Below are 19,585 nucleotides of genomic sequence, written 5' to 3' on the forward strand. Positions count from 1 at the left end.
AACCGTCATACGGCTACAGACACTGCCAGCCATGTCCTGCCTCTGAAACAAAAATACAATTTTTTTTTTAGCATTTTAAACGCGTACTTCAAGGCTAGACCTGCCGTTTTGTTGCTTTATATATTAATGTTTTCTCTCTTTTTTTGTATATACAATTGATAATACGTGCTAAATTTAAATAAAAACAATCAAATATAAACGAGGAGGAGAGAAGATGTCTTCCCCTGCGCAGGAGAGGAGCTCTGGTGTTCAGCTGCTGAGCGCGGTGCTGCTGCTGCTGCTGCTCTCGCTCTCTGGTAAGGAAAAACAAAACCAAACAAACCGATCAATGCTTCACCACATTGATACGTACGATCATCGGTATCGATGCGATCATTGTCCTCGCAGCGCCACACAGCGCGTCTACAGGCCCGTTCCCTTCGTTGATGTGTGTGTGTGGTTGTGGGTGTGTGGGTGTGATGATAATGGACGTAATGGGATAAAGAGCTTCTAAACAGATCATCTGTCAAAACAAGACTTTCTGCAGCCTCCTCTGCAGACCTGCAACGAGGCCGATCGTGTGTCAGTGTTTGGTGTCAGATGAGAATCCATGTTGTATCACGGCCTTCAAACAGGATGATGCACCATAATAATAATAAATACTGCTCACTCAAGTGTCCAATAGGGCTGTGTGTTCGCGTGTGACTAGTGTTGTGAGCAGTATGAATGGGCCTGTAATAAAGGTACATAAACCTACAGTGTTTACTTTAGATGTGCTATGAACACATCAATGCATGAAACAAAGAGATGTTATAGTGAGTGATATCCAGCCCAGACTGGTTCATGGTAGTTCACAGATAAAAAAAACAACAACAACAACATGATAATCACTCATTCACACTGTGTGACCCACATCTCATCACAGCAGCTTCACTGCACAGATGGAGGAAACAGAACCTAACATAAAAGACAATGGTCTACAGCAGATTACAGTGTGTGCTGAACTTGTAAAGTACACTCCCTTCCTGCTGCAGTTAAATGTTATGTCATATTTTTTTAATACCACATGTACATGTGACACATATTAAAGGTGGGGTTGGAGATTGTGGAAAAACAGTTAGAGCAGGCTACATTTTTAATTCAAAGTCCTTTCAGACTTTCCTCCCAAGCTACGCCTCCAGAGCACAGGAAAGCGCAACAAACACAGATTCAAGTGTAAACACTGTGCAGCAAAGTTTTTTTTTTTGGATACTTGTTCAATAGACAACGTGATGATGAAAAAACAACAAATACTCACAGAGAAGTTTAACCTACCGGTCCAGTAGAAACAGGGCTACCATGTCTTCACTTTCAGTGGTGGCCACCGTTCAAACGCAGCAGCGATACTCACATTTTGCATCAGCCTTTTTCTTGGCAGTAGCTTTTCCCAATCGACCAATTACCTACCTGTTGTTGGCAACTTTTCTGCCATAACGTTGCTGCAACTGCCTCGTTGGATTTAGTAAGCTTGCATAAGCCCTGTTGTTGTCTTCTGACGTGCGCGGTTAGTGCACGAAAAGGGGTACATGCATGGGGGGAGGGGGGGGGAGCATATGGCAGTTTGATTGATGCATCACGATCCAATTCATTTGTTCGGGCCGTTGAATATGATTGGATGGTGTTTTTACAGGCCTGTCTGTTCCACAGGTGGCTGACATTTTTTTATGTTTGTGCATTAGTGAATCGGTTACAATCGCGTTGTGAAGAGGATTTTGCTGAAAATGCTCCAGAAAATGATCTCACACCCTACCTTTAAGTCACACTATAGGGAGTTCAGGAAGTCACCGATACCAATATGACAAACTCGATCAACCGATACCGATATTAGTCCGATACAGTCATTTTTAGACCAGTTATGAACAATGAAGCTGTTAACAACTCATTTGTGCTGAGCTGTGTTTGAATTACGTGGGAGCCAATAGGAGCTGAGCTCCCTTGAAGGTAGTTAAGTTGTAAAACTATGGGGGTCATAACTAAAAACCAAGGGCATAGGTTTGTTTATGGACGGTGGAGAAAGCCACATTGTCCCTACCAATATTAGAGACAGGGTAATGTTTAAGTGTGTGCAAATTATGTGAGCGAACTGCTTTTACGGGCATCAGTGAACGCATCACAGCAGTGAGTTTTTAGAGCCAAACCTAAAGCACACAGGCCTTTCCCCTTCTCTCTGGACTACACTACCCTGTACCTGAACCCTGTTGAGTCATTTCAAAGACTTCATTCTCCAACTGTGTAACACATATTGTTCTCCAAAAAAAGAACAAATTAACGGCCCACACAAGACTCACTTTGAAATGTATCTGGTTTTGACATTTGACCAATTTCGAGTGACAGATTCTGATCCTCACCCTGACTCTACACCAACTAACAGCCAGTGGAGGTTTAACAAGGATTTTTAGTGTTTTCAGAGAATGACAAATCAAAATATGAGGGGCCAGATAGAGCACATGTTAATTGTGGCATATGTGACACTTCACAATGCCTTGTATTGAAGCTTATCTGAGGTTATCAACGTGAGGAGGAAGCAGTCACAGTTAGTGCCTGGATAGTGTCAGTGTCCCTGCTGTACTGCATTCTCACCAGTGTTGCACAGAGATGCTTACTAAACTCCAGCTGCCCCCGTTTTCTGCCTGTTTTCAACAGGATGTTGCCTTAATTAAAAAAAAAGACAATAAAAAGATTAAAAACAGTATATATTTTTAATTCAGAAGAACTCTCATTGTTAAATGTACAGCAGAGTAGGCTTGAATTTCCGCTGCAGTTTACAATATTCCACTCTGTCCTTGTGTTAGTGTTTTTAGTTTTACTCAACATCTGTTCACAGTTACAAGAGAGAAGCACTAGAGGGCAGCAGCACACTGAGAAGAGAGGATGTACTGTAGCTGCAGTGGCATGGACTTGAACCAGAACAAAGCACAACCCTTTGCATGGCGTTAGTTATGACACACAAATCAAATTACTCCTGTTGAGTAAAATGTGAATGTATAATCTTTCTATGAGAATTCAACATGTAAAACTGTCCCCAGGTCTATAATATAATAATAATAATCATGAATTGTGGACATGTGACTCTCCCAATTTGGGCAATATTACTGTTATTTATGATATAAATATTGGTGCTCTGGTTCAAGCCCCAGTTGTGACTTATCTACAGAAAAAAAAAAACTAAACAGAAATATGACTTCCCATTGAAGATTAAATTGGCATTAGCTCTGCTTTGCCTCACAGCTCTTACAAGGCTTAGTCGTATGGATTTCGTCAAAGAACTTTGTTTTTTTTTTCATGGAGGTAATTGTTTTGGTTTGTATCTCGACGTAGTTTTTATCACAGTCGTCATCCATCGACAACATTTGTTGTGTTTTATGTAGAAAATGTGAATCGTCTACAGTTATGTTGTAAAGATGCAATGCTCAACACTGGTATTGTAAGACGCAGTATATGAGACTCCTGATACAGTAGTATGTTTGAAACCATTTGCATTTTAAAGATCTTTAAAGCTCTTCACCAGTATTCCTGTATCAAACTCACATTAATATGTTTCCTTGTGGTCTTACTTTATTGTCCACGAACGTTGGCGGACAACGACTTAAACCTCAACTGACCTCCGCTGCTAATGCTTAACATTACTGCCATTCCAAAACTACACGCGTTAGTAAACCGTTATCCCCATATCATCTATAGATTCTCTTCAAACCTTGTAAGTGCTTTTTGAATGTTTAAATTGAATTTGATTCTACATGTAACACAGCTATAGCCTCTATGGCTCTACAAGACACAACCATCAATAATGTATAAGAGTGAAACACCAGAGGGGAGAGGAGGGCAAGGGATGGAAAGTACCTTTAACTCTCATTCTGGTCAATATTCTCCTTGTTGTGTAGTAGTTCCAGTATTGATCAAAGATGAGTATGAGCTCGAGCAGTTATTATACCTACTGCAGTGAACTCCTTTTCTCCAACTTGTTAATTGTAACACGTGAATAGAGTACATGTGGTATTACCAAGTATCAAGTAGTTAGATACCATGCTGCTGCTCTAGAAGTGGCAGCGAAGTGAAAAGCTGCACAAATCATGTATTCTCCGGTTTGTCCTGTATTTTTGCCTGAGGCATAAAGCCACAAAATATCAGCTTTTACTCTGAAAACCATGGGCACTCAATGTAGCCTGCTACTAAGAGAAAGAAACAAGCAATCTGACATCACATCTGGCTTTACAGCCAAACTCTTTGTGGTACAATTGTCGATAAGCTAAGGTCGCCCTTGGGACATAAAGGTCATTTGATAGTTAAGATGGGTCGTATTGTAGAGGGAGTCTCTGGAGATTAAGGTCACAGTCCAGAGTCAAATAGTAAAAAAGTGAAAATATTCCACAGTTAAGCAACCAATAGCAGTATTGTATAAAGTACTTAAAAGGGATACTTGAGTAAAAGTTCAAGTATCTTACCAGAAAATTACTTTGGTAGAAGTTGAAGTCACTTGCCGTTATAATATTACTTAAAGGTGAAGTAAGTAGTTTATAGTGACATCTAGAGGAGAGGGTGAAATTTACAACAACGAACTTGTGAAAAGTGAGGCGTTGTCAACTCCTTTTGATTGAACCCTTAGGAGTATTTATGTCAAGTTGCCTATCATCGTGACAAAGTCTTTTTGCAGTTTTTGTGAGCCTGTGTGTCCGCTAGACATTTTCAAATAATTGCAGTTGCACAAGAACTCCAAGTCACAGATGTTAAAAAATAATGGAAAATGTGAGAAAGAATCTGATGAATAAAGTGTGACGCTCATTTGGATTGGTATGCATTCTCTGAAAACAGTGATTTTCCACAATGCTGGATATTGTGGAAGTCCCCTGTCACAGTAAAGTAATTCATAAATGGCATGAAGTAGGACTGAGCAGCCACATGGTCACACAACATCCCCTATTATGTTCTGTTGATGCTGAAAAAGAGGAATTTTTATCACTGGTATGTGGCATACTGAGATTGGGGAGTGCAGAGAGTTAGGTTTTCCCCCATTTTCACACAAAACCTTTGTTTCTCAATTTCCGTCTTCTGCTAGCTACAGTTGTATGTGAGCTGATCACTGATCACAGTCAAATAATCAGAATATACTGTAGATAGGTTGGTTTAACAGATTTAACTTGAACTGTTATCTCAGAGAATATGCTTTTTCTTGTTAGACATTTTCACATATAAAGCCCAGGGGATTTGATTACCTGTGCTTTGCACATTAGTAATAAACTAATTAAATACATGAACGTGAGGAAACTACAGGTCCAATCAGTGTTTAACTGAGTGAGATTGGATTTGGATTTGGATTGAGCCACGTTGGCTCAATGGTAGGGTGAGTTGTTTTTCAACTGGAAGGCTGTGGGTTCAATTCCTGGCACTGCAAGTCTGTATGTGTCCTTGAGCAAGACACTTAACCCCATGTTGAAGTGTGTGAATGGGAAAGTAAAGCAGCTCATCAAGACTATAAAAACACTTTATACAGACCATTACCAACTCTTCTTTTTCTGATTTTATTTGGTAATAACAAGTAACAAAGATAGTTAGGGGAAATGTGGAGGAGTAAAAGTTGCTTGAAATTTAAATAACAAAGTATTTGTACTTCATTACATTACAACACAGCCCAATAGATAATACATTCAAGAAAGAGGATGCACCATTGATAACCCAGAGGTACTAACCTGTTTACACCATTAAACCAAATTATATCTTAAAAAGGTAAATTGTCTGTATTTATATAGCACTTGGAGTCTTAATGACCACTCAGAACTGCTTTACACTACAGTTTTCCCCATTTATCCATTTTATCCATTCACTCACACAGCCATGCAGTGCATCCGATTTGCACAGCATGCTCCTGACAGCACAGCCATCATGAGCTATGTGGGGTTAAGTGTCTCTTGCCCAGGGGCACATCGGCATGTAGACCAGCAAATCCAGGAATCACATCCACTCGTCTCCGGTTGAGAGACAACTCGCTCTCCCAATGATCCACCGTCGCCCTTTCCTTTTCATAAATAAAACAAGTAAGGAAAACAAGCACCATTAGAGATCGTAAATGACTCTCCACGATCAGCTGAAGCCCTTTGTGCTCTTAATGCAGCTTTAAATCACAAGATGATGATGTGTGCGCTTTTGTCTAGTTGGTCTTTAATACATGCTTTTGTCCAGGCTTCCCAGGCTAAATGGATTAGGATGTCAGTTGTGGAGTTCAGCAAAGGTCTACTGTAAGAAATAGTACTATTATTTATAATTAAACTGTCCTGGATAATTTGAGAGTTGCAGTTTAAGGAAATACCTTTCCCTGCTGAAAACAAAAATGTGTGTTCCCCTGTCGCCGAGGCTAGAGGCGTTGTGTGCTCATATTATCCATATACATATACTTATACATGTATCTGTTCTATTCTCATGAATGAAATGTATCTATAGAACATTGGGGGATTTCTTTATACTGACAAAAACAGGCACAATTGTTCAAGTAAGAGCTGTGTTTTCATTCTTTTTTCGTTCACCACTGTACTGTTCGTCGAATGTAAAAAAGTTGGAAAAGAGGAATGGGGAGTGCAGAGAAGATGATGTAATAGACCTACCTACGTTTTTACCTCTCTTTCTGCATTGACCTTGTGAGAGAATGGAACAGTGGTGGGATAGCAAAGGATGTGAGAGCGAGAGAGAGAGAAAGAGAAAGAGATGCAGGGGAGTGCTGGAAAGTGTATGTAGAAACTGAAAAACTACAATTTTGAAAGATAGAGGGATCGGATAGAAGGTGTACTATATGTGAAAGAGGTGTGAGAAGTGGCAAGAGAGGTGCAAAAAGATGGAGGAGGGAAGAGGGAGGGACAGAGAGAGGGAGGAGTCACACGAGGCTGCCTCACTGCAGTATTTCATCTGGTAGCAAGTCTCTGTCTCTCTGCGTCTCTGCATCTGGCTCTCGTGCTCACTTTCTCTCTCTCTCTCTCTCGCTTACTCACAGGACTGCTGAGTCATCAGGACCAGGAGCCTGTACTAAACTGTTTCTCACACTGTGTATGACTTATCGTATAGTGTGTGTGTGTGTGTGTGTGTGTGTGTGTGTGTGTGTGTGTGTGTGTGTGTGTGTGTGTGTGTGTGTGTGTGTGTGTGTGTGTGTGTGTGTTCCGTGACAGATGCTTCAATGTTACAGTGTCAGCTGTATGCACAGACAGGTCACCGCGATGACATTGACTGGTAGCACGGCAGCAAAACACAGAGGGGATGTGCATGCGTTTGTGTGTCGTTAACAGAGATGTTTTTTGATGTATGTGAATGTGTGTGAAATGTACATATGGACTTTTGCTAAAGATGTAGAAAGAGTGCGTGTGCGTGCGTGTACGTGCGTGCGTGTGGTGCAGAGAGGCAGGCAGGCCTGTGGAGTGGTGCAGCAGCAGTGGGAAGGGAGCCAGAAACACCCGAATGCAGAGGAGAGAATGGTGCAGAGTCCCATCTCACACATGCACGCACACAGCACACTTGCACAAACACATACACACTAAGAGAGAAAGGCAGATATTCTGTCTGGGGAGTGTAAGCCCAATCTGAGACATAATGCTAGAGGAGACGAGCAAACTTGGAGGAACAGATTTATTTAATTTCACGTTGCATATATGCATGCGTATTCTTTTGACTTTAGTGTGAAATACGTGGGCTTAATGGTGCAGTCGATGCACCTGTCTCACAGCTGCAGATATTGAACAAGCATAATTGAATCCCCTTTGTGTTTTCAGTCACTCTGAATGCTCCTCATACAACACATTTAACATACTGCAGCATTCAAGAAAAACATACTTTTAAAAATTCAAGTTCCCGACAGTACATTGTGTTCCTGACATTCACTTACCACACTTAATTCAGCTGATTTGATCGAGTCAAATTTCATTCTCACCTCCTACTTTTTTTCCACCAACACTTGATTGTAATGACATTATTGGAGGAGGCTTTAGGCAACAATGAAAACATAATGAATATACTGTACTATACCATTCCAGCTCTAAAAAAAAAGAGGTGCACCTGCAAGAAACAATACATCTTGGCTTCTAATGTCAATTATTACATACTCGACCTGTGAACATTTCAAATAATTACATTAAAGCTGAAATCTATTTCTTAAGCAGCCGTTAGGTAGAAAATGCACAGAGCAGGGGCGTTTACCAGGCAAGTTAGATGATTTACAAGTCACTTTAAATGTGTTCTGTGACTTGAAAAACAGCACATCAAATGACCATCAGCCCAAAAGACAGCAGTCTTCAGATGGACTGCAGGAAAAGACTCAGCAGATACATGGAGGAACACATCTCCTCTACAGTCTACTCTCAAAGCAAAGCCCCAGAGGGATGACACTGACAAATGAGACAAATCAAAATCTATCCAGAGTTGCTCAAACTCCTAACAGACATTTAAGGTTTAATTTGATTTAATCACTGTATATGTATTACTGTTGTGTTTATCTACAGGTTGTTCGAGCATGGATGTGCTTGTGAACAATAACATCGATGCACTGAACGGCTCAACAATCAAAATCTCCTGCACGTTCACTTCTTGCTACAAAATGGATGTTACCAAGTTTTCCATGAACTGGACCTTCCAAGAAAGACTCAACGACACAGAAGAGTACAGGGTAATGGCTAAGTTTGTACATAGAAAAAAAACTAATGCTTCTTAAATCAATTATGCCCAACCTTGTCTAACAAAAACCTTAGTTTTAGACATGTTTCAACCCCTCACACTGCAACACAGTCTTTTATAATGGAGATGTTGAACAGTGCGAGGAATAAAACGTTGTCTTAATCTTGACCAGGTGCCTTGGAAACCTGGAAATGGTTGTTATCAACCTCATTTTGCCCAAAAAAAACAAAACATGAAACAATGGTTTAGTTGTATGGGAATGTAATGTGTTAAAGTTTAGGAGTTTGATAAGCCACTCACATTCTTTGCTCTCTCTCTCTCCACAGTTTATGACTTTTGATGTAAAAAAAGGAATGGTACCTTTACGTCCTGAGCGGTTTGGAGAGCGGGTCACGTTTGCTGGGAACCTTGATAAAAACGATCTGTCCATCACCCTGTCAGATGTTAAGGCGGAGGATGTGGGGTTTTACAACTGCCATGTAAAGAATCCCCCAGACCGCATCCAGGGGCGTGGTATCATACAGCTTAATGTCGTCAACGAACGTAAGATTTGCGCACGTACACTTGAAGGGGACATATTATGCAAAATCAACTTTTTAATAATTTAAATCCTTATATTTGGGACTCCGGAGGTCCTTTCAATGGGCAACGTGTGAAAAAAGATGACTCACTCATGTTCCGAAAACTGCAAGTCCTCAAGTGTGCGAAAAGTTGTATTCTTGGCTCCACAGTGCAGCACAGAGTTCTACACAAACTTCCAGCCTCAGAGGATTTATCTGTCCAGTTGATACATGTTATATATGGCAATGTGCCTTCTAGAGCCTGCAAATGATCACTTTTCCAAATGCTAACTGCTGTTAGTTCCCAGTAGCCTATGTGGCTGATGTAATGTCCTGTCCCTTAAATTTCGTTTTACTTTTTTTTAAGGTGGACCTAAAGAGATACTACTAAACAGATCGTTCTGAACAGGGCTGTTTTGGCAGGGTGATTGAACTGCTGTGGTGCTTCATGCTTATGGTATTTTGACCAAAGCATGTCACAGACATGTTCATTAGGACACCAGGGAACTATTTTAACTTGGAGAAATAGGGTATAATATGTCCCCTTTAATTCACCAAACTGTAAGTTTCTATGAATATCAACCCTTTGCTTCTGGATGGACTCCTGGTTTTTTAAATTAGTTACAGCGGCTCATGCATGCTACTCAGAAGTGTGGACATATAGTTTGAGTTGTTTTTACATACTTGTGTAAGTAATGTGATGATACAGCATCATGTGTTTATAGCTCAGATTCAAGTATAAAACACCTGCCTCAGAGAGAGAGCATCCATGTTTCTCTATCAAGCTCATGAATAAATTACTGTATATAGTTGTGCCAAAATAAATTAAAGTTTAATATAGTAGCTATGCTGCTGCTGATCATCACATGGGTAGCTTCAAATAGATGTTATTATTGATATTATTTATAAGTCTGAGAATTTAAAACAGACTTTTCCTAACTAATCATCGAGCATGTGACTGTTTTTGCATTTCCTGATGTGTAAGGACCGACTGGTGCCGAGTCAGCGTGTTACTTATTAATGACCAACAAGCTTAAACTTGGTCCCTCAGCATCTCTCTTGCACTCATGCACACACACACACACACACACACACTTACATACACACTCATGCTCAAACTGGACACTGACCAACTCAGCACCACTTTCTTTCCTTCCACTCTGTTTAATCAGCCCAGTAGAGCTTTTAGCCAGCGCTGCACTTGTCTTTTACGTTGTCTACAAAATATTTAACCCTCACCTCTCTTCAGTTCCACCGCAAAGGGATTCGACCATTGCAGTCGCTATAGGGGCTTCAGTGGGTGGAGCGTTAGCCTTACTGATCCTTTCCATGGTAGTAGTGAAATGTCTTCGTCGACACCGGAAACAGGAACTGATTTCGGATGAGAAGATGGAGGAGGAGGGGAAACTGGATTGTGAGGGTGTTGCAGAGGAGGGAAGCAAGTAAGGAATGTCACCATAACACCATTAATCCTTCATCAGATACTACCAAATCTACACAAAGTAGCGATTGATGTGTGATGTGTGATAAAAAACTTGTAGTACGCAGCTGTTTCACTGGCAGATACCACCATTGTTTACTATGTTTGCATCATATTTACTGCTATATTTTGTTTCCCTTGTTATTTCTAGTCTTACTTATCATGTATTACATTATGTTGCTGCCCTTTGTGCTGCTGTGTCAATTAATACTGCTTTTTACTGCCAAAAATGATTTAAAGAAACATCTTAGATCATGATCAAGATCATCATCTAATATTATTATATTGCTTTGCTATTTAAACTCACTGACTTCAGCAGTTTATGTTTGATACAAGATGCTAATATTGTCCTATTCTTAGCTTAGCCACCACAGCAGCAACGCCACACTTCAGCATCATATACCTGACATACAGTATACTTGTAGTAGTCATGAATTAAATTAAAGTGCACATGCACATTCTCAAAACTGAAATTATAATGCCCAGATAATGTGTAATCTGGGCTCCTTAAAAATCAATAATCTATTCCTAAATCTTACATTCACTGCATATTCCGATTATATGAATTGCAAAAATCCAACTCAGTCTTTTACTGAATGCTAACCTGCTGTGGTTGGGTACTTTCTCGTTTACTTACAGACAACCATAGCTGGATCACCTGATAGAACCAGCAGAATGTGGAGCTCTCACCCCAAACACCCCCGGGGGTAAGTAGCTGTTTATGTTAAACAGTCTAGAAAAGTGTTTTTGACGATAATGAACACTGTTTCTATGGGAGAGGTTAGCTTTTCAAAGTATCCGGTAAAGGGAATCTAAACAATTAGGTTATTGCTGGATTCGCATGTTGCATGCTACATTTAGAACTGCTTACCCAAAGTCTGCTGTAGCAAAATGTAACATAACCTGGATTTATTAATGACCAGACTAAAATAGGTGTTTAGTCTGTGTGCCCAGATCTCTCTTCAGAGTGGTTTATTTATTGGGCATTTCGCACCTTTGTCATCATTCTTTCCTTCCTCTCTTTCAGACCTGCACCCTGTTCCTGAAGATCTAAAGTAAACACTGTTGAATCATTGTCCACCAATGCTTCCATTCTTTGTGTGTGTGTGTGTGAGAGAGAGAGAGAGCGAGAGAGAGATGTGTGTGTGTATGTTTTTCCTTGAAAAGAATCCAGGAAATGCTTTTCCTCAAAGTAACCACTTATCACATATTTTCTTTAATCATAGTTCCAAATCAGCATAAATAGCAGTTCAATGACACTTTCATGGCATATAATAAGACAGGCTAGGGCTGGACGGTATGACCTAATAGTTGCACCATAGTATATCTTGAGTATAGAATGGTCACAGCATCACCCCTATCTAATTTTTGCTCTGGTTATTTTGCTGGATGTGGTTTCAAATTCAGTCTTGGAGCTTTGGGACAAAGGCTATTTATTACCACAAGTCAATTATCAATTACCCATTAATAAACCTAGCAGTGAGCTTCATTTGTGATGGAAGTTAAAAGCCTTTCTCACGGCAGAGAAGAGAGTGTGTGTAGTGTGTTCGAAGGAAATGTGTGCCATTAGCTCCACTGTCTCACAGCAGCTGCAGTCCAAATGTTGTTTCGTGCAAAGCATTTTAGTTTTTTTTGTTTTTGTTGTTGTTTTGCTTTACATGCTGTGAATTCATTGTCACAATCCAAAGCCACATCTCTCAACTGTGTTTCTGGGTACCATGATTATAATGTCTGTTATGTCCTGACACAAACTATGTCTCCATGTCTCAATGGCGTCAGCTTGTGTCCTAGCCAGCGATCTTTCTAAAACATTCCTTAAAACACGTTTTTCGTGGTTTTCCACGCAAAAACTGCCCTGCACTGTGACTTTGTCACAACAGAAAAAACACAGGTACAGCTCATCCAAAATTCATAAGGAAGTCATGACACTAGCTGTGGCCAGGATTGCACCTCAGCATTTGCCTTATCTTAAATTTAAGTGAGTAAATATATTCAGGGTTACAGCTTCGGGCGTCCCGCCGTCTCGCTGAGCTGCCATTTCTGTGGTGGCAGGACACAGTGACTCATCTGCTGTTGCCTGCCCCTCACGCATTAATAATTAAGGAACATTATGAGTTGTGATTTTTTGACATTATTCAAATTTCAAATAATAGTTTGACAACTGTTATGATAATAGCTCGGAAATAGAAAAAAACTGCCACGCTTCGAGCCACGTAGCAAGCTACCCGTTATGCTAACACGTAGCTTGTTAGCATAACCTATCAAGAGTGTAAATTCATATTACAGAGCAGATGGCACGATGAACCTCTGTATTAGGGCTGAAAAATTAATTATTTTTAAATCGAAATCATATTATTTTGATGGTATCTTATGTAATATATGTTGTGTGATTTTGACATATTCAAATTTTAAGTAATAGTTTGACAACTGTTAGGATAATAGCTCGGAAATAGAGAACGAAGAGTTCAATACTGCCACGCTTCGAGCCTTGTTATAAGCTAATAAGTAGCTTGTTAGCATAACCGATCAAGAGTGTAAAATCAAATTAACCTCTGTATTAGGGCTGAACAATTAATTGTTTTTTAAAATTTAAATCATTATATTTTGACGGTATCTTACGCACAATATATGTCGTAATACTCCACGTGTTTAACAATTATAAAACGGTGAATGTTGAAACTGAATCATACTGCGGTCGGAAACCTTCAAAAGAATATTCACAATTTAATATTTTCGGCCAATCCTAACATAAAATGTACACTGACGCACTCTTTGTGAATATTGTGTTTACTCTTCTTCTTTTTTCAAAGTTGAATTTCACCAACCTTAGCTTCAATACTGTTAAAGCAGGTGTAAAGAGAAGCAAGTAACTTCCCAGGTGCTAAATATGAAGGAGGGTTATCGTGGAAAACCAGACACTCTTAATGAAGCTTGCATCCAAACTGCAGGGAGATACAACCACAGTAATGGCAGCTTTGCTTACTTCCGGTTCTTTGTAGGCTTCATCTTAATAGTGTTCCCATGCAGCCTCGCAGAACTAGCCCAAATAGTGGTTAAATAGTTTTATTCCATTATTGAACAAGTGACTAAAATGAATTTCTGAATATCTGGGTGACTGAGCCAACGTGGACAATACCAGGAACCTGATCTTGAGCAGCTAAATGGAATTTAGCCATTATTTAATTCTGCTGTTTACACCTGTGCTTTTTCTACTGTGACATGTTCACATTGTCTGCTGTAAAAAGGGCAGGTGGAGCAACAGGTTTTACAATAATGTCTTTGTTGTTGTTGTTGTTGTTGTTGTTTTTATTTAATTTGGTTTACATTCAAAAGTGTCTTCATTAGTGTTAGTGTTTTTACAAAGAAGTGGAACATTTTTCTCTCAGTGACACAAATGAGCAACTGCAGTTCTACACCCAATATTTAAATAGGGTACCGAAATATTTATATGTGTACAGTATATTACAGGTTATACCATCCATCCCTATATATATATATAAGGGTATGTCATGTTACTGTGCCCAAAAAACAAGGTTGCTGTGACAGACACAGAAGTCAGTTAAATTTCTTAGATCATGTGATACTACCAATGGTTGCAGCTGCAATATGTAGTGCGAGCCTTTGCACATACTGTGTAGGATTAACAGTGGCAGTGTGTGACTTTTTCTGTTTCATACAAAATAAAGCAAGTGCTATATACGGTTCGGCAATGAAGTGCATTGTTGACTGCATTAAGTGAAAAACATATCAAAGACAATTCAGAGCGAAAAACTCACTTTGCATCCACAGTCACCCACAAGTCATGTTTGCGTCTTTGAGCCTTTGTCATGGAGACCCACACACAGACAACAAAGTTATATAGAAACTATGACCTACATCACACAGCAATATGGGAAATAATACCAAATGATCCCAAACCATTTAGTTTGCTTAATCTCTTACAGTCTATTCGTGTTGTAATCAAAGTTGATGGGTAGTTGTGCTCTTGGCAAATTAAGCATGTACAAAAAACTAGACTTCCATGAATGCACGTCAAACGCATATCACAAAGAAACATGTACAGTCGAATGAGAATACTTAAAGTCGAATACTTAATTCTGTTCGGTTAAAAACTAAAGTCTGTCAGAGCATGTTTAAACTCCTGACTCCCAACTTTTATTTTGATTTAATTTCGAAAACATGCATATGCAGTGTATCTTTTGCAGAATATTCAAGGTATTTAGTTGATGAATAATATAAATACAGACCATAACTGTCTAACAGGTCGCTTGACAGGCTTCAAACTTGACAAGTGACTTGCGAAGAGCACCAGTGAGTGCAGAGCTGACGTTGACAATGTTTGGAAAAGAATATACAGCAGTACGTCAGTAGAAATGCTAAAGGAGCCACTTCCGTCAACATACAAAACAGGAAAATATTGAACTTTACTTACTTAAAAAAAAAAAAAAAAAAAGGTAACAAACGGTACAATCAAAACCATATTCCTCTAATTCCAACTGACTCTCGAGCCATTTTATAGAGCTTTTAAAACGCTTTACTCTCAGACACTGCAGCAATAAACGTCTATTGTAAAGCAGATCAACATATGAATCTAAGTTTTAAAACTATCGTTGTCTCCAAAGTAATGCCTATACCTCAACAGTGGTGTTTAACTAACTGTATTTTGATATTGTTTTGCACATTAACAACACATTGACACATGTTCTTATGTCACCATAATGGAGAGTATAATGGACATTAATGGAAAAGAAGATAATCTCACGAAGACGGTACACTGGAGTGTGTGTCTGCTGTAAAAGAAATGTGGCATGGAATTGTATGTTTGGATTGGAAATATATGGGTTGTGCATCGTTTATTTAGTTATGGCACTTTGAATGTGGAAAAAAAAAATATATATTCTCTTAATAATAGATGACTATTTAATGTCAATATTACACGTTGCAGCATGTGCACTTTGTTAATTTATCTCTGAATGTCTTACTATGTTTTAGCTATAACAGCCAACTGTGTCACAAATGATGATGATGATGATGATGATGATGATGATGATGATGATGTATCCGTGCTACCTGTGATGTCTCAAACTGGTTGCCTGTGTCGCCCAGCTACTAGTTAGCGATGGCTGGGACAATCCTATAGTATTTGACATTGTTAAAAATAAACTGTGCATAGGTCTGTGTTTAGGTCTGTTATTAGTGGTCTTATTATGGGTTTTACTGTGTATGATTTTAGAATCTTTGTTTTCCCAGATTGACAAGTACTGTGTGTTTCCCCATTTTTCGTAAGCATATCTTACACATGAGAACATATTCGTTACATTTTGAAGTAGCTGAGAAATCCTTCCAGCTCGAGGTTTGTCGCATCTTTCCAGGACACTGCTGTCTGTGTGTGTTCATGCATGTTTAAATTGCCGGGTTTGTGTTCTATACGCATAACATTATGGGCAAATTTGGTGCAAGAAGGTTATGTTGTTAATATAACGTCATAATTACATGAATATAAAGAGTAGCTGCTTTATTCCTCAACCAGAAACGGTTCCGTCAACAATGAACATGAATACCAATACTAAACAGATGTGCTGTACAGTATCTTTGTCATCGTTTTGGTTCCGAGTTAGCCCTGCATATTGTTATTATATCACTTCAACATGTTAGTGGACACCAAACTAATGCTTGCACTGTGCCTCTTGAAAGCACCTGCCATTATATTATGTATTTAAAATAAAGATGGAAATGTGACTCTTTTTTTTCATCATCATCTGTTTTCTGTTCCTGCTCATCCTGTTCGGGTCTGGCAAAGGACAGTGAGAAACATCAATAGTCTGCAAATCTCACACAGAAAAGCCCAAGTTACTCAGTTTTTGCTGTGATATGACTGTCCGGCATTACATTAGTACAGGTCCTCCCACCCGGTCATTTAGTTAAAAGAAATGTCCTCCCATCACATGAGCTTGACCTATGGTTCTTGGCAGTGTCAGTGCCATATTTGGATTTACTGTAAAGGTATGCCATATCTCTTACACTGTGCATCGCAGAGTAGCAGAGTATATGAGCAGCAGTTTCAACCCCATTAAGTCAAGCTATGCGCTGATGTCACCGGGGAGGAAAACCTGGAGCTGCTCCACTGAGAATCATTCGAGGTGACTTTGTAAATGCAGCATGTATTTTCAGCTTTTACAGCCAAACATGATTCATTTTGCTTCTGAACTATTGCCAACATTGAAAACAATCCTTATTTAAAACAACAAAACACCTATGTCACAGGAGGGGAATTATTTTACAATTCCGCAGGGTAGCAAGTAAACCATACGTTTGAAAGAGCATCACATGCCAAAAGCATTATTTATATCATTCTATTTAACAGCATTTTTCTTCTAACAGTATTAAAGCACAAAACAAATATATACTGGCTACACCACTTAAATGAATTGTGAGCTCTGCATTTTTTTTTTATGCAATGCTGCAACACAGCGTAATTAATGCTTTATTCATATTTTCAATTATGAAGGTAACTCTTTTGTCAATTTGGCACATTATCTGACAAAATAAACGGAATCTGTGTATTTTATTAGAATTATGCTGTATAATTAAAAACTTCAACTTATCAAAGTGAGTTTCAAAAATCACAACCAAACTATTAAACTAGACCGCAATGTGCACATGCACAAAAGCATTACAACACATTTTCTTTACTTAAATATAAAGTCTGTATTACAGTAATAAAATACCTGAAAGAAGGGACAAAAATGAACCCAAGCTTTAACTGCAAACACACACAGCCACTGACATTGCAGTCCTTTCTTAAAATATGTTCTAAGTTTCAAAACATGCCCCTGAAGTTATGCACATTCGAAACACCCACAGCTTCAAATCCCAATGCCGCACACACGACAGCACATAATATTAGACTGAAAGCCTCCAACATTAGTCTTCCAACAAAGTCCAGTTGCATGTTCTGCAAAGGATTCATTACGTATCGGCACGTGTCAAACTTGTCAAACTTACAACGCTTAACTTTCAAAGTGTGTGTGCGTGCATGTGTGTGTGTGTCAGTATGTACTGCATAACGGCTCTTGACTTTAGACAGGACTCACCTTTGGATAGTCCTGCTCCCCACTGATAGGTGGATGAACGCACGGGCATAAAAATAACAGCACAAACCGCAGGGACAGAAAAAGGCAGACAAAGGAGAGAAGAAAAAAAAACAATGCAAACACAAAAAAGAGTGAGCTACTAACATGCGAAATGTAAAAAGCAAACAAAAAGGTGCTGGACAGACGAGTGGAGACAGTTTAACATGCCGGGATGAACAAAAAGAGGAAGAACAGATGAAAAGGAGAGGTAGAGAGCGAGGCCCAACCCCACTTGTCCTCCACCACTCGGGATGCTTTCTGAAATGTGCTCACTCATCGGCTGGTGCAAAAAGAGGGAGAGAGAAAGGAAGGGGGGGGGGGGGGGTTAGAGCAGGTGGAAGTGTAGGGTGAGAGGGAGGTTAATCAGGAAAGGAGGCAGAAGTGGTCGGTGAGAGAAGATGGAGGTATGGTGAGACTCAGGAATGGACTCGGAGTCGTTCAGCAGCTGTGTTCAAACTGATTCAGCTGTGTGGCTTCACTGCAGCATTTCACTGCCTTGGCCGTCCCAGAAACAGATCCTCCACTCCCTCCCTCCCTCCCTCCCTCCCTCCCCTTTCTCTGCATCTCAGCTCACCTCCCTCCTTTGCCTCCTGTCACCTCTCCTCCTCTTGCTTCTGTTGTCCCCCACCACCACCTGTTCTCTTTCTCCCCTGTCCACTCTAACCTCCTGTGCTTGTTCTTTTCCACCTTGAACCGCTCTTTCCCCTCACCTCTCCTGATCCACGATCACATTCTCCTCTCCTCTCCTCTCATCAGTGTAATGCCCTCTTTTGCTCCGCCTTCCTTCTATACACAGCCTCCAAGGTGACCCTGTCCAGAGGCAGGTGTGCGCCTGTGTGCTCACGTGTGACTATATCTTAGAGTGAGTATACAATCCCTGTATGTTCACGTCTCATTCAGTACTTCTCCTATCCATTTGCCTTCTAATCTGTAGATTCCCATCCATCCATTGTCTACCACTTTATCCTCCACATGAGGATCACGGTGTGCCAAATATAATTTGCTGCATTAAGGTACATCATGTATGTAATTGTTTATCACTGCTGCCCCCATACATAAATATGGAAATGACATTCAAACCTCAAGAGAGATGGATCACCTGAGTGTGTGTGTGTGTGTGTGTGTGTGTGTGTGTGTGTGTGTGTGTGTGTGTGTGTGTGTGTGTGTGTGTGTGTGTGTGTGTGTGTGTGTGTGTGTGTGTGTGTGTGCGTCAGTGTGTACATGTCTTTGCAGATGTTAGTTCAGAACCCTCACTGTGAGGATATTTTTGCAGATTCTTTTCATTTTTGAGGGTTAAGGTTTAGATTAGACACGTAGCTGAGATAGTTAAGGTAAGGGTAAGAGGCGAGGGAATTAATTGTGTCTCTGAATGTCCTCACAACTGGTTTGTGTGATAAGAACACATTATATATAGTTGGTCAATTTCTTCTTCATGTGTTATGCTACATGTCAGTTAGGAGAATGTATCACTAATGTAAGAGAAAAAGGGGGGGATTTACTATGTTCATTGACAATACAGTGTAATATCCGTACAGCTGTGAGGCAATCGCTGTATAAGCTACAACTTACAACGTGCCAAAGCCCCATGGAGTGAAAAGTGATGCCAAAACATCAGGCATAATCAGTTAAATGCCAAATCATCGCTGATTTTGTCAATTTAAAAAGGCAAGTAGGTGCCGAAGTAAAAGGAATCATGACAGCACTGAATAGAGCAGACGTGAACGGGAACAAATGTTTCATGTTTTGAGTTT

At 39.8% G+C, this 19,585-nt stretch overlaps 1 protein-coding gene across 1 annotated transcript; it reads left to right on the top strand.

The window, feature by feature from the left end:
* Positions 1–214: 214 nt before the first annotated feature.
* On the top strand, positions 215–10,667 carry scn2b (sodium channel, voltage-gated, type II, beta; the record flags this gene model as incomplete). The annotated part of the gene is made up of 4 exons (XM_083886630.1): positions 215–296; positions 8,490–8,653; positions 8,988–9,204; positions 10,471–10,667. The coding sequence occupies 4 exons, from the start codon at positions 215–217 to the stop codon at positions 10,665–10,667; spliced, it is 660 nt and encodes a 219-aa protein (XP_083742756.1).
* Positions 10,668–19,585: the final 8,918 nt, after the last annotated feature.

The sequence above is a fragment of the Microchirus variegatus genome (genome assembly GCF_963457635.1).
Source record: "Microchirus variegatus genome assembly, chromosome: 3".
Taxonomy (NCBI): domain Eukaryota; kingdom Metazoa; phylum Chordata; class Actinopteri; order Pleuronectiformes; family Soleidae; genus Microchirus; species Microchirus variegatus.